Below are 15,251 nucleotides of genomic sequence, written 5' to 3'. Positions count from 1 at the left end.
AGTTGGGGGAAGAGAGATGCAGATGCACACTCTTAGCACTAAGAACACTGATAATAAAAATAATTTAAATAAACCCTCACAATTAACATGGAGAATAATTGAAGTTCTTAGCACACATTTGCGCAAATATGCGGGCCCATGTACCGCGGCCAGGTGACTTCATCACATGGGTCCCTAACATCCCTAATATCACATTCTATAAATATATACAGGACTTACCTCTAAATAGGGCCTGGCAGCGGCACATGGGCCCGCATATTGGCGCAAATGTGTGCTAAGAACTTCAATTATACTCCATGTTAATTGTGAGGGTTTATTTAAATTATTTTTATTATCAGTGTTCTTAGTGCTAAGAGTGTGCATCTGCATCTCTCTTCCCCCAGCATAGTATTAGAAGCCTCAGCATGATAGCACCTCTTGATAGCTTTAGTAATAGGATGTGCAATCCAGGTTCCCCCCTGTTTTTCACAGCACTGAGTAACAGATCAGAGTGTGCTGAGAAGCACCACAGCAGAGTGCGACACCCCAGGCAGAAAAGAGGAACTGCACGGATTTTGAAAGGTGCAGGGTGCTAGAATGAACACTAACGCCTCTGCAGAAACTCAGGACCACACGGCGGGGTAAGAAGTAGGAGATCCTGACCAGCCTTTGAGACCCATGCACTGATATTAGTGCCTAAATAAATTTCATGATGATCTATTAAATGACCCAAATTTGTCTCTTAGATATGGTTCTGCACGCTGACCTACTGTGTTCCGTAGAACAGTAATACTCTCTCCCACTATTATATAACTCACAGCTGTGCAGTGCTGTGTACTTGTATACTGCTCTGCAAAAAATGCCATGAGAACCTACAGCAAGAAGGGATTAAGGGGGTCATTCTGAGTTGATCGTAGCTGTGCTAAATTTAGCATAGCTACAATCATTCACACTGACATGTGGGGGGACGCCCGGCACAGGGCTAGTCCGCCCCGCATGTCAGTGCCGGCCACCCCCCGCAGAAGTGCAAAGGCATCGCACAGTGGCGATGCCTTTGCACTTCAAGAGTAGCTCCCGACCAGCGCAGCTTTAGCGTGCTGGCTGGGAGCTTCTCGTCGCACCCCGGCCCGCAGCGGCTGCGTGTGACGTCACGCAGCCACCGTGGCACCCCCCCCCCCCCCCAACGGTCCGGCCACGCCTGCGTTGGCTGGCCCTCGCCCCCTAAACGGCGGCTTAACGCCGCTGTCCAGCCCTCTTCCGCCCAGCGACCGCCTCTGCATCAGAGGCAATCGCTAGGCAACGACGGCTGGCATGCGCAGTTCCGACCCGATCGCTGCGAGAAACTGCAGCGAGCGATCGGGTTGGAATGACCCCCTAAGTGTATGGGGCCCCCAGGGCAACTAACTTGTGGGGGCCCCTACCAATAACATTACTCATCAATACGATATGAAATAGGTTAAACACGCTATAGTGCCCCCATTTCCTATTATGCCATACACAAACCCCAGGTCACATATGCCTAAGTGCCCCCATGCTGGTGATGTAGCTATATGTGGGGGCTACTGGGTGACTACCCCGACTGCCCTGTTAATACAGCTCTGTTCCTCAGTTTCTTCCTTGCTTTAAGGAATCAGAAAAAGACTGAAGGGTAACAGAGAGCAGAGAAGCGGAACCAGCTATACAATACCACACAGGTTCTCCAACTCGGTCCCCAGCACCCCACACAGTACATATTTTCCAGGTCTCCTCACAGAATCACAAGTGATATAGGGGGTAATTCCAAGTTGATCGCAGCAGGATTTTTGTTAGCAATTGGGCAAAACCATGTGCACTGCAGGGGAGGCAGATATAACATGTGCAGAGAGAGTTAGATTTGGGTGGGGTGTGTTCAATCTGCAATCTAATTTGCAGTGTAAAAATAATGCAGCCAGTATTTACCCCGCACAGAAACAAAATAACCCACCCAAATCTAACTCTCTCTGCACATATTATATCTGCCTCCCCTGCACTGTACATAGTTTTGCCCAATTGCTATCAAAAATCCTGCTGCGATCAACTTGGAATTACCCCCATAATGAGCTCTACCTGTGGATGTTTTAAAACGTGTCAGTGAGTAATCACTACACCTGTGCTTCTGCTAGGTGATCTGGAAAACATGAGCTGTCCAGGTGGAATGCAGGCTTGAAGTCAGCCAGCCACAGAACCTGTGTAACTCATTAGTGTCCCGGTTTAAAGGGATAGTGGCGGTCAGTCCGAGTTGATCGCTCGCTGACGATTTTCGCAGCATTTAGGTAAAAAAATGTCAAAACTGCGCATGCGTTTGCACCACAATGCGCAGGCGCGTCGTACGGGTACAAAGAGGATCGGTGCAGGGCGATGGATTTAACGAAGATTCCATTCGCACAGCCGAACGCAAGGTGATTGGGAGTGTTTGGGAAAACGCAGGTGTGTCCAGGCGTTTGCTGGGCGGGTGTCTGACGTCAATTCCGGCACCAAAAAGACTGAAGTGATCGCAAGGGCTGAGTAAGTCCAGAGCTACTCTGAAACTGCACAAAATGTTTTTGCTGCGCTCGGCTGCAAAGCAAAAATACACTCGCCCGTGGGCGGCAACCATGCGTTTGCACGGCTGCTAAAAGTAGCTAGCGAGCGAACAACTCGGAATGACCCACAGTATGGTAAGCCTACAGATAAATTTAGGCTCTAGTATAATTCCATACAGTGAGAATAAGGGGGCGGGGCATGCCTCTTCCACGCATATGGACAGGCAGATCAGACCGCATGGACCTGCAGCCAGATCACAGCATACAAATTGAGATGGAGATATGTGTGGGTGCAGATTTTCAGAAATAAAATGGATTAATTTGTGCAGCAAATGTTTAACGCAATATGGGGGTAATTCCAAGTTGATCACAGCAGGAAATATTTTAGCAGTTGGGCAAAACCATGTGCACTGCAGGGGGGCAGATATAACATGTGCAGAGAGAGTTATATTTGGGTGGGTTATTTTGTTTCTGTGCAGGGTAAATACTGGCTGCTTTATTTTTACACTGCAATTTCGATTGCAGATTTAACTCACCACACCCAAATCTAACTCTCTCTGCACATGTTATATCTGCCCCACCTGCAGTGCACATGGTTTTGCCCAACTGCTAACAAAGTTTCTGCTGCGATCAACTCAGAATTACCCCCAATAATCCAAACATTGCACTCTAAATAGTAGGCAACATCCAATTACCGACTCCTGTACCCGCCTACAATAAAAGAGATGGCAGAGGTGGCACACTGAGAGGGTGAAGTCTTCATTTCAATTCACAAAAGCGGTTAAGGGTTACCTCACTAGAATGAGCAGCTGGAGAACACAGCCGAGCAAACTGACAGTGACCTGCTGCGGGCAGCTTAATGGACGACTATAAAGTGGAACTTCCAGGGCTATTCTACACGTATGTGACCACGACGTGAAGAAAACATTTATATTTGTATAGCAACTGATATGAACTACAGACTATTGTTAACATTAAAACAGGAAGGTAAAGTCATTTAAAATAAGAATTTACTTACCGATAATTCTATTTCTCATAGTCCGTAGTGGATGCTGGGGACTCTGTAAGGACCATGGGGAATAGCGGCTCCGCAGGAGACTGGGCACAAAGTAAAAAGCTTTAGGACTACCTGGTGTGCACTGGCTCCTCCCCCTATGACCCTCCTCCAAGCCTCAGTTAGGATACTGTGCCCGGACGAGCGTACACAATAAGGAAGGATTTTGAATCCCGGGTAAGACTCAAACCAGCCACACCAATGACACCGTACAACTTGTGATCTGAACCCAGTTAACAGCATGATAACAAAGGAGCCTCTGAAAAGATGGCTCACAACAATAATAACCCGATTTTTGTAACAATAACTATGTACAAGTATTGCAGACAATCCGCACTTGGGATGGGCGCCCAGCATCCACTACGGACTATGAGAAATAGAATTATCGGTAAGTAAATTCTTATTTTCTCTAACGTCCTAAGTGGATGCTGGGGACTCCGTAAGGACCATGGGGATTATACCAAAGCTCCCAAACGGGCGGGAGAGTGCGGATGACTCTGCAGCACCGAATGAGAGAACTCCAGGTCCTCCTCAGCCAGGGTATCAAATTTGTAGAATTTAGCAAACGTGTTTGCCCCTGACCAAGTAGCTGCTCGGCAAAGTTGTAAAGCCGAGACCCCTCGGGCAGCCGCCCAAGATGAGCCCACTTTCCGTGTGGAATGGGCTTTTACAGATTTTGGCTGTGGCAGGCCTGCCACAGAATGTGCAAGCTGAATTGTACTACAAATCCAACGAGCAATCGTCTGCTTAGAAGCAGGAGCACCCAGCTTGTTGGGTGCATACAGGATAAACAGCGAGTCAGATTTTCTGACTCCAGCCGTCCTGGAAACATATATTTTCAGGGCCCTGACTACGTCTAGCAACTTGGAATCCTCCAAGTCCCTAGTAGCCGCAGGCACCACAATAGGCTGGTTTAAGTGAAATGCTGAAACCACCTTAGGAAGAAATTGAGGCCGAGTCCTCAATTCTGCCCTATCCGTATGAAAAATTAGGTAAGGGCTTTTATAGGATAAAGCCGCCAATTCTGATACACGCCTGGCTGAAGCCAGGGCTAACATCATTACCACTTTCCATGTGAGATATTTTAAGTCCACAGTGGTGAGTGGTTCAAACCAATGTGATTTTAGGAATCCCAAAACTACATTGAGATCCCAAGGTGCCACTGGAGGCACAAAAGGAGGCTGTATATGCAGTACCCCCTTGACAAACGTCTGAACTTCAGGAACTGAAGCTAGTTCTTTTTGGAAGAATATTGACAGGGCCGAAATTTGAACCTTAATGGACCCTAATTTTAGGCCCATAGACAGTCCTGTTTGCAGGAAATGCAGGAAACGACCCAGTTGAAATTCCTCTGTAGGGGCCTTCCTGGCCTCACACCACGCAACATATTTACGCCAAATACGGTGATAATGTTGCACAGTTACATCCTTCCTGGCTTTGATCAGGGTAGGGATGACTTCATCCGGAATGCCTTTTTCCTTCAGGATCCGGCGTTCAACCGCCATGCCGTCAAACGCAGCCGCGGTAAGTCTTGAAACAGACATGGTCCCTGTTGGAGCAGGTCCTTTCTTAGAGGTAGAGGCCACGGGTCTTCCGTGAGCATCTCTTGAAGTTCCGGGTACCAAGTCCTTCTTGGCCAATCCGGAGCCACGAGTATAGTCTTTACTCCTCTCCTTCTTATGATTCTCAATACCTTGGGTATGAGAGGCAGAGGAGGGAACACATACACTGATCGGTACACCCACGGTGTTACCAGAGCGTCCACAGCTATTGCCTGAGGGTCCCTTGACCTGGCGCAATATCTGTCCAGTTTTTTGTTGAGGCGGGACGCCATCATGTCCACCTTTGGTTTTTCCCAACGGTTCACAATCATGTGGAAGACTTCTGGGTGAAGTCCCCACTCCCCCGGGTGGAGATCGTGTCTGCTGAGGAAGTCTGCTTCCCAGTTGTCCACTCCCGGAATGAACACTGCTGACAGTGCTATCACATGATTTTCCGCCCAGCGAAGAATCCTTGCAACTTCCGTCATTGCCCTCCTGCTTCTTGTGCCGCCCTGTCTGTTTACGTGGGCGACTGCCGTGATGTTGTCCGACTGGATCAACACCGACTGACCCTGAAGCAGAGGTCTTGCCTGACTTAGGGCATTGTAAATGGCCCTTAGTTCCAGGATATTTATGTGAAGTGACGTTTCCATGCTTGACCACAAGCCCTGGAAATTTTTTCCCTGTGTGACTGCTCCCCAGCCTCTCAGGCTGGCATCCGTGGTCACCAGGACCCAATCCTGAATGCCGAATCTGCGGCCCTCTAGGAGATGAGCACTCTGTAACCACCACAGGAGAGACACCCTTGTCCTTGGAGACAGGGTTATCCGCTGATGCATTTGAAGATGCGATCCGGACCATTTGTCCAGCAGATCCCACTGAAAAGTTCTTGCGTGGAATCTGCCGAATGGAATCGCTTCGTAAGAAGCCACCATCTTTCCCAGGACCTTTGTGCATTGATGCACTGACACCTGGCCTGGTCTTAGGAGGTTCCTGACTAGGTCGGATAACTCCCTGGCTTTCTCCTCCGGGAGAAACACCTTTTTCTGTACTGTGTCCAGAATCATCCCTAGGAACAGCAGACGTGTCGTCGGAATCAGCTGCGATTTTGGAATATTTAGAATCCAACCGTGCTGTCGTAGTACTATTTGAGATAGTGCTACTCCGACCTCTAACTGTTCTCTGGACCTTGCCCTTATCAGGAGATCGTCCAAGTAAGGGATAATTAAGACGCCTTTTCTTCGAAGAAGAATCATCATTTCGGCCATTACCTTGGTAAAGACCCGGGGTGCCGTGGACAATCCAAACGGCAGCGTCTGAAACTGATAATGACAGTTCTGTACCACAAACCTGAGGTACCCTTGGTGAGAAGGGCAAATTGGGACATGGAGGTAAGCATCCTTGATGTCCAGAGACACCATATAGTCCCCTTCTTCCAGGTTCGCTATCACTGCTTTGAGTGACTCCATCTTGAACTTGAACCTTCTTATGTAAGTGTTCAAGGATTTCAGATTTAAATGGGTCTCACCGAGCCGTCCGGCTTCGGTACCACAAACAGAGTGGAATAATACCCCTTTCCCTGTTGTAGGAGGGGTACCTTGATTATCACCTGCTGGGAATACAGCTTGTGAATGGCTTCCAATATCGCCTCCCTGTCGGGGGGAGACGTTGGTAAAGCAGACTTCAGGAACCGGCGAGGGGGAGACGTCTCGAATTCCAATTTGTACCCCTGAGATACTACCTGCAGGATCCAGGGGTCCACTTGCGAGTGAGCCCACTGCGCGCTGAAAATCTTGAGACGGGCCCCCACCGTGCCTGAGTCCGCTTGTAAGGCCCCAGCGTCATGCTGAGGACTTGGCAGAAGCGGGGGAGGGCTTCTGTTCGTGGGAAGAGGCTGTCTGCTGCAGTCTTTTTCCCCTTCCTCTGCCCCGGGGCAGATATGAGTGGCCTTTTGCCCGCTTGCCCTTATGGGGACGAAAGGACTGAGCCTGAAAAGACGGTATCTTTTTCTGCTGCGAGGTGACTTGGGGTAGAAAGGTGGATTTCCCGGCCGTTGCCGTGGTCACCAAGTCCGATAGACCGACCCCAAATAACTCCTCCCCTTTATACGGCAATACTTCCATATGCCGTTTGGAATCCGCATCCCCTGACCACTGTCGCGTCCATAATCCTCTTCTGGCAGAAATGGACATCGCACTTACTCTTGATGCCAGAGTGCAAATATCCCTCTGTGCATCTCGCATATATAGAAACGCATCTTTTAAACGCTCTATAGTCAATAATATATTGTCCCTGTCCAGGGTATCAATATTTTCAGTCAGGGAATCCGACCAAGCCACCCCAGCACTGCACATCCAGGCTGAGGCGATTGCTGGTCGCAGTATAATACCAGTATGTGTGTATATACTTTTTAGGACATTTTCCAGCTTCCTATCAGCTGGTTCCTTGAGGGCGGCCGTATCAGGAGACGGTAACGCCACTTGTTTTGATAAGCGTGTGAGCGCCTTATCCACCCTAGGGGGTGTTTCCCAGCGCGCCCTAACCTCTGGCGGGAAAGGGTATAATGCCAATAATTTTTTAGAAATTAGCAGTTTTTTATCGGGGGAAACCCACGCTTCATCACACACCTCATTTAATTCATCTGATTCAGGAAAAACTGCGGGTAGTTTTTTCACACCCCACATAATACCCTTTTTTGTGGTACTTGTAGTATCAGAAATGTTCAAAACCTCCTTCATTGCCGTGATCATGTAACGTGTAGCCCTACTGGAAAATACGTTTGTTTCTTCACCGTCGACACTGGAGTCAGTGTCCGTGTCTGTAACGGGCGCTTTAGAGCCCCTGACGGTGTTTGAGACGCCTGTATTAACTGATTATCCGGCTGTCTCATGTCGTCAACAGACTTTTGTAAAGTGCTGACACTATCACGTAATTCTTTCCATAAGATCATCCAGTCAGGTGTCGACTCCCTAGAGGGTGACATCACTAACACAGGCAATTGCTCCGCCTCCACACCATTTTCCTCCTCATACATGTCGACACAACGTACCGACACACCGCACACACACAGGGAATGCTCTGATAGAGGACAGGACCCCACTAGCCCTTTGGGGAGACAGAGGGAGAGTTTGCCAGCACACACCAGAGCGCTATATATATACAGGGATAACCTTATATAAGTGTTTTTCCCTAATATAGCTGCTGTATATCTTTATATGCCAATTTTATGCCCCCCCTCTCTTGTTTTACCCTGTTTCTGTAGTGCAGGACTGCAGGGGAGAGTCAGGGAGCCTTCCTCCAACGGAGCTGTGAGGAAAAAATGGCGCCAGTGTGCTGAGGAGATAGGCTCCGCCCCCTTTTCGGCGGCCTTTCTCCCGCTTTTTTATTGTAATTTAGGCAGGGGTTAAATACATCCATATAGCCCAGGAGCTATATGTGATGTATTTTTAGCCAAAAAAAGGTATTTCTATTGCGTCTCAGGGCGCCCCCCCACAGCGCCCTGCACCCTCAGTGACCAGAGTGTGAAGTGTGCTGAGAGCAATGGCGCACAGCTGCGGTGCTGTGCGCTACCTTAATGAAGACAGGACGTCTTCTGCCGCCGATTTTCCGACTCTTCAGTCTTCTGGCTCTGTAAGGGGGACGGCGGCGCGGCTCCGGGACCCATCCATGGCTGGGCCTGTGATCGTCCCTCTGGAGCTAATGTCCAGTAGCCTAAGAAGCCCAATCCACTCTGCACGCAGGTGAGTTCGCTTCTTCTCCCCTTAGTCCCTCGATGCAGTGAGCCTGTTGCCAGCAGGTCTCACTGAAAGTTAAAAAAAAAAAAAACCTACTTTAAACTTTTTCTCTAAGCAGCTCAGGAGAGCCACCTAGATTGCACCCTTCTCCTTCGGGCACAAAATCTTAACTTAACTGAGGCTTGGAGGAGGGTCATAGGGGGAGGAGCCAGTGCACACCAGGTAGTCCTAAAGCTTTTTACTTTGTGCCCAGTCTCCTGCGGAGCCGCTATTCCCCATGGTCCTTACGGAGTCCCCAGCATCCACTTAGGACGTTAGAGAAATATACATTTTCCAATTCTCATCACATGGAAAAAATAGTTTTCACAGACACTTTTTACTGCACTACCGGATAAATTGGCATCCATGACCCAGACATGTTATCCTTGTGTGTGAGACAGGCAATGGCATCCATGACCCAGACATGTTATCCTTGTGTGTGAGACAGGCAATGGCATCCATGACCCAGACATGTTATCCTTGTGTGTGAGACAGGCAATGGCATCCATGACCCAGACATGTTATCCTTGTGTGTGAGACAGGCAATGGCATCCATGACCCAGACATGTTATCCTTGTGTGTGAGACAGGCAATGGCATCCATGACCCAGACATGTTATCCTTGTGTATGAGACAGGCAAATCACCGCTACGGTGTCACGTCACATCAGGGTTGTGCCACAAAGGCTTACAGCTCCTGTGACCCCACAACCTGAGTCAGTGTGCAGGGCACAGCTAAGTCCCCGCAGTGACCCCTCACATTCACAGCTGAATGAATCACCTTATTTTCCAGTCTCCCGATCAGCTCAGCCAGTCGGTTAATCTGAGCCTCCAGACCTTCCTCCTTCACATCAGAGCAACCTGCACACACAAAACACAATAGGCACTCAGCAGGAATTGTAGAATACACCGACAGTAATAGGGGTAGACTGCCTTCAGCTCTCAGGGCACATAAAGTACGACAGGATTATCAAGACTGGTATCAGAAGGAATAACGCACTTTTACATTACACATATTAATTACAAATAGTGTCAGCTACTATAATAACTTTTTTAACATGTTTATTTAATTAGCAACGATACCAAGTATCACTGGCAAATCTATCATGAGAGCATGGAGTGCAGTGTACGGTGACCCGTGGCGCGCTCTTGGCTTGTTGGCCCTGCCCTGTAGCCAGACTGACACAGTTAGGTGGGTATTATACTGATACTTTATAGGAGGTTCTCTCTACAAAGTGTCAAGATCCAGGAGCCCCATAATAACTTTAGCGTATCGGTATAGCTTAGTCGGGCCATGCCCTATAAAATAGAAAGTTACCTTGCCCTTTTTTGGGGTGATGGGAAGTGTCCACGCATGACTGTTCCAACCAGGCTCATAAAACCCACCTTCTATTTTAACAGTAAATGAAACACTGTGCCCATTAGATGGGAACCTGCCTCTAATGCCAGGGGCTTCAGTATGCAAATGAGGGAGGCATAGCTTCCCGCATGTATAATAGCTCTTTCTTATGAACAAACCTGATAACATTGGCAGATGACAATGGAGTCTATTCAAGAAGCAGTGAAAAGAGTGGAGAAGTGAGCCAGTGGAGAAGTTGCCCAAGGCAACCAATCAGTGTTGAGGTAACATTTACAAAATGCATTCTATAATACTATACGTAGCAGCTGATTGGTTGCCATGGCCAACTTCTCCACTGGCTCACTTCTCCACACTTTTCACTGCTTCATGAATAAGCCCCAATGTATGTAATCTACATTGTACAGTAGGTAATGTTAGATACACTCCTCCACAGTGTACCTTACTAATGATAACGAGAGAGACAGGAGGTACACCTGTCGAAAATTAACCTTTTCCAACAAAAATCCGAGTCCCACTCAGGTAACTGAACACTGTTTCAAGACGTGTCACAGTGACCTGACTAGTGGCGGGTCTTCCCTCTACTGGCGCTCGTAGATGACATCATCTTCATGCGCCGGTGAGCCGGCTTTCCATAGGCTTTGACCGTTTACATCCGTTTACACCGCAGGCTACTTGGGTCATTCCTGGGTTGGACCCTTGTAGCTACCATGGTCGGATTCCTGGGTAACTACATCCGGGTCATTTTTCAAAGACCTTTTTACACCAAGCCATGACCCGTGTATACTCGGCAATAACCCGGGTTATGACGCCAGTGGTTATTACGCCTTTCCTGTCAATCCTCGCAACAGAATATTTTAGGGGTGTGACTCAGTGATAAGGGCTGTGATCTGTAACCTATTAGTAAGCTATTCAACCAGTTTATCATTCTAAAAAACCCATCTAGCCTGCTAATTGTGGCCAGCCCCCTGTTCTATGTTAGTGCCACCAATGCCACAAGCTGACACTTGAGGATGTTCTCAGTGGTACCTGCAGGTTCCGTCCCTCTCCAGGTACACTAGCTGCTCCTCCCCTGCTGCTCTACTTCCTCTCACAGAAGAGACCTTATCACACAGGCAAGACCCACTCCCAGTCAGAGGACCCAAGCAGATCCTGTATACCCAGTGACGCCCGGGCCTCTGGTGCATGACCCCTACCACCGTTAGACTTGGTCACAATCGAATAACAGTGCAAAATTCTGTCACGTCTTTGTCTCCAGATTACACGCTATCAATTTATTTAACCTGAGGCAATTAGCTTAAAAAAATAGTTTTAGTACTCATCTATTAGTTTTGTGGGTGTTTGTATATGTTGGTGGCACTACAGATGGCATGTTGGTGGCACAGTCTCCATAGTCATACCGCGTTGTCACAGGCTTCCTGCAGTGCCACTTCACAGTGCTCAGGGCAGCCTCTTCCTGCACTGCTTTCTATTGAGCCTCACAGCTCCCTGCTGCCTTTGTTTTACTTGAGAGAGGACGAGTGAGGTCCAAAAGGTTGTAAAGTTTAATAAACCAATGGAGTTATGCACAGTTTGGAGTACCAATCATCAATGAATGTATGTATATTAGAGATGAGCGGGTTCAGTTCGTCGAGATCCGAACCCCCCCCCCCGAACTTCACCTATTTTACATGGTTCCGAGGCAGCCTTGGATCTTCCCGCCTTGCTCGGTTAACCCGAACGCGACTGAACGTCATCATCCCGCTGTCGGATTCTCGCGAGATTCGTATTCTATATAAAGAGCCGCGCGTCACCGCCATTTTCAATTGTGCATTGGAGATTGAACGGAGAGGACGTGGCTACGTTCTCTGCCTGAAAAGCTCCGTAATCTGTGCTCAGTGTGCTGCAAATATCTGTGCTCAGTGTGCTGCAAATATCTGTGCTCAGTGTGCTGCATTTTGATGACCAACAGTATATAATTGTACAGTACAGTAGGCCATTGCTGTATCTTGCAGCTCTGTGTCACTGCAAGTATCCATTCCATATCTGTGCTGCATTTTTGTGAGCAGTATATATAGTATTACAGTGCAGCATTTTGGTGACCCAACAGTATATAGTTGTGTACAGTAGGCCATTGCTGTATCTTGCAGCTCTGTGTCACTGCAAGTATCCATTCCATATCTGTGCTGCATTTTTGTGAGCAGTATATATAGTAGTACAGTGCAGCATTTTGGTGACCAACTGTATATAGTTGTACAGTACAGTAGGCCATTGCTGTATCTTGCAGCTCCGTGTCACTTCAAGTATCCATATCTGTGCTGCATTGTTGTGAGCAGTATATAGTAGTACAGTGCAGCATTGTGGTGACCAGTATACAACAGTACAATAGTCCAGTGCTGTGCTCGCTGCTCAGTGTCAGTTCTTCGTAGTATCATCAGTGATCAGTATAATCAGTGCTCAGTATAATCAGTGATTGATCAGTATAATCAGTTCTCAGTATAATCAGTGCGCTGTTAGACGTGCGCCTGTTTTCCGCCATTAGTGCATTGGGATTTAGACAATTGATGAAGTTATTGTGTCCCCGGTACAAAATCCCATCTAGATTCCACTTCACTAGGCAGGCGATAGCGAGATTTTACCAATTAATATCAGTGATTTATAACTAATTAGTACAGGTTGAGTATCCCATATTCAAATATTCCGAAATACGGACTTTTTTGAGAGAGAGTGAGATAGTGAAACATTTGTTTTTTGATGGCTCAATGTACACAAACTTTGTTTAATACACAATGTTATAAAAAAATATTGTATTAAATGACCTTCAGGCTGTGTGTATAAGGTGTATATGAAACATAAATGAATTGTGTGTATGTACACACACATTGTTTAATGCACAAATTTATGAAAAATATTGGCTAAAATTAACTTCAGGCTGTGTGTATAAGGTGTATATGAAACATAAATGCGGAAAAATCCGATATCCAAAATACCTCTGGTCCCAAGCATTTTGGATAAGGGATACTCAACCTGTAATTACAGTGATCTTGCCAAATGATTCCAGTGATTTTGTCATTTTCTTCCAGCGATTTGGACCAATAATACCATTGATTAGAATGAATAATTCCTGTGATTTTGTCATTTTCTTCCTGTGATTTGGACCAATAATACCATTGATTAGAACGAATAATTCCTGTGATATTGAGGTGTTTGTGTCGCTTAGCTTAGTCGTGCAGCGACCACAGTGCACCTCTTTTTCTCTTTTCTTTGCATCATGTGCTGTTTGGGGCCAATTTTTTTAAGTGCCATCCTGTCTGACACTGCAGTGCCACTCCTAGATGGGCCAGGTGTTTGTGCCGCCCACTTGGGTCGCTTAGCTTAGTCATCCAGCGACCTCGGTGCAAATTTTAGGACTAAAAATAATATTGTGAGGTGTTCAGAATAGACTGAAAATGAGTGGAAATTATGGTTATTGAGGTTAATAATACTACAGGATCAAAATGACCCCCAAATTCTATAATTTAAGCTGTTTTTGAGGGGTTTTTGAAAAAAAAAACACCCAAATCCAAAACACACCCGAATCCGCCAAAAAATTTTCAGGGAGGTTTTGCCAAAACGCGTCTGAATCCAAAACACGGCCGCGGAACCGAATCCAAAACCAAAACCCAAAAAAATTCCGGTGCACATCTCTAATGTATATATATATATATATATATATATACACACACACACACACACACTCACATGCATAAACGCATATAGCAAATGCCGGAACTCTTAGATTGAGTACAGGAATATTTATCATTTATGGGTGCCATCCACAGATTTGGTTGCCACTGTACAATGTAAAGAGAATTTATGTTGATGAAGACTCTTTAGAGATGTATCATAATTTCAACGTTTCAGTACTCTTTAATATAGTGCCTTCTTCAGGAACAACACACACATTATCTATCTATCTATCTATCTATCTATCTATCTATCTATCTATCTATCTATCTATCCCTTTGTGGGGGAACTCTTACCTAGAAAATTGTATGTCTAAAATATAATTTTTAATAATTATGCATTAAAAATGCTGAGCATCAAAAAACATAAAACAACTTAAGAGCAAGACTATTCATCTAAAGGGGTGCTCTGCAAACAGGTGCATGTCCCCAGGGGAGCATATGTAAGCGCATGTGTTACTATGCGGAAGAATACCCAGGGCGTAAACCAGAGCCGGCCATAGGCATAGGCAAACTAGGCAATTGCCTAGGGCATTTGATATGCCTAGGGGCATCAGCAGCTTCTGCTGATTAAAATGATATGCGGCATGCCTATATTATGTGTGTAGCATTTCATATGCAGTTACAGCCACAGTCTCACACAGTATATAGGCATGCTGTATATCATTTTAATCAGCAGAAGCTGCTTGTGCATCCTAGCCACATAGCAATGCAAATAAGATGCATTTTCATTAAAAAAAAAAGATGTGCCCGACGTTAGCATTGAGGCAAGATTTATGAGGACACATCTGTATCCAAGCAGAGGCAGAGGTCACAGTGTTAGTGGCAATGTGAGTGCTGTGTGCATGTGAGTGGGTTGGTTGTGCAGTAGTGTTCGGAATATGTGTAAGGAGCATTATATGTGTCATGTAAAAATGCATTAATAATGTGCAACATATGTGTAAGGGGCACTATGTGTGTTATTATGTGTATAAGGGCATTAATAATGTGCGGCATATATGTGTAAGAGGGTACTACTGTATGTGTGTCATTATGTGTACAGGGGCACTAATAATGTGCAGCAAATGTGTAGGGGGCACTATGTGTGTCAATATGTGTATAAGGGCATTAATAATGTGTGGCATATGTGTAAGGGACATTATGTGTAAAAGGGCATTAATAAAGGTTGTCATAATGTGTAAGGCGCATTATGTTTATAAGGATATTAATAAGGTGTCTCACATGTGTAAGGGGCATTACTGTGTGGAATTAGGTGTATAAATGCATTACTAATGTGTGGCATTATGTGTATAAGGTGCTCTACTA

General features: G+C 46.4%; 1 protein-coding gene across 1 annotated transcript in view; it reads right to left on the bottom strand.

The window, feature by feature from the left end:
• The window catches only part of NECAB2 (N-terminal EF-hand calcium binding protein 2), a 358,564-nt gene that overhangs the window by 33,869 nt on the left and 309,444 nt on the right, over positions 1-15,251 (bottom strand). The window contains exon 8 of the mRNA XM_063945739.1: positions 9,667-9,746. Within this exon, the coding sequence (XP_063801809.1) occupies positions 9,667-9,746 (80 nt within the window). The remainder of the gene's footprint in view (positions 1-9,666; positions 9,747-15,251) is intronic.

This window comes from Pseudophryne corroboree, chromosome 11 (genome assembly GCF_028390025.1).
Source record: "Pseudophryne corroboree isolate aPseCor3 chromosome 11, aPseCor3.hap2, whole genome shotgun sequence".
Classification (NCBI taxonomy): Eukaryota; Metazoa; Chordata; class Amphibia; order Anura; family Myobatrachidae; genus Pseudophryne; species Pseudophryne corroboree.
Note: the sequence above shows the minus strand (reverse complement) of the source record. Positions and strands in the feature narration are given on the sequence as shown.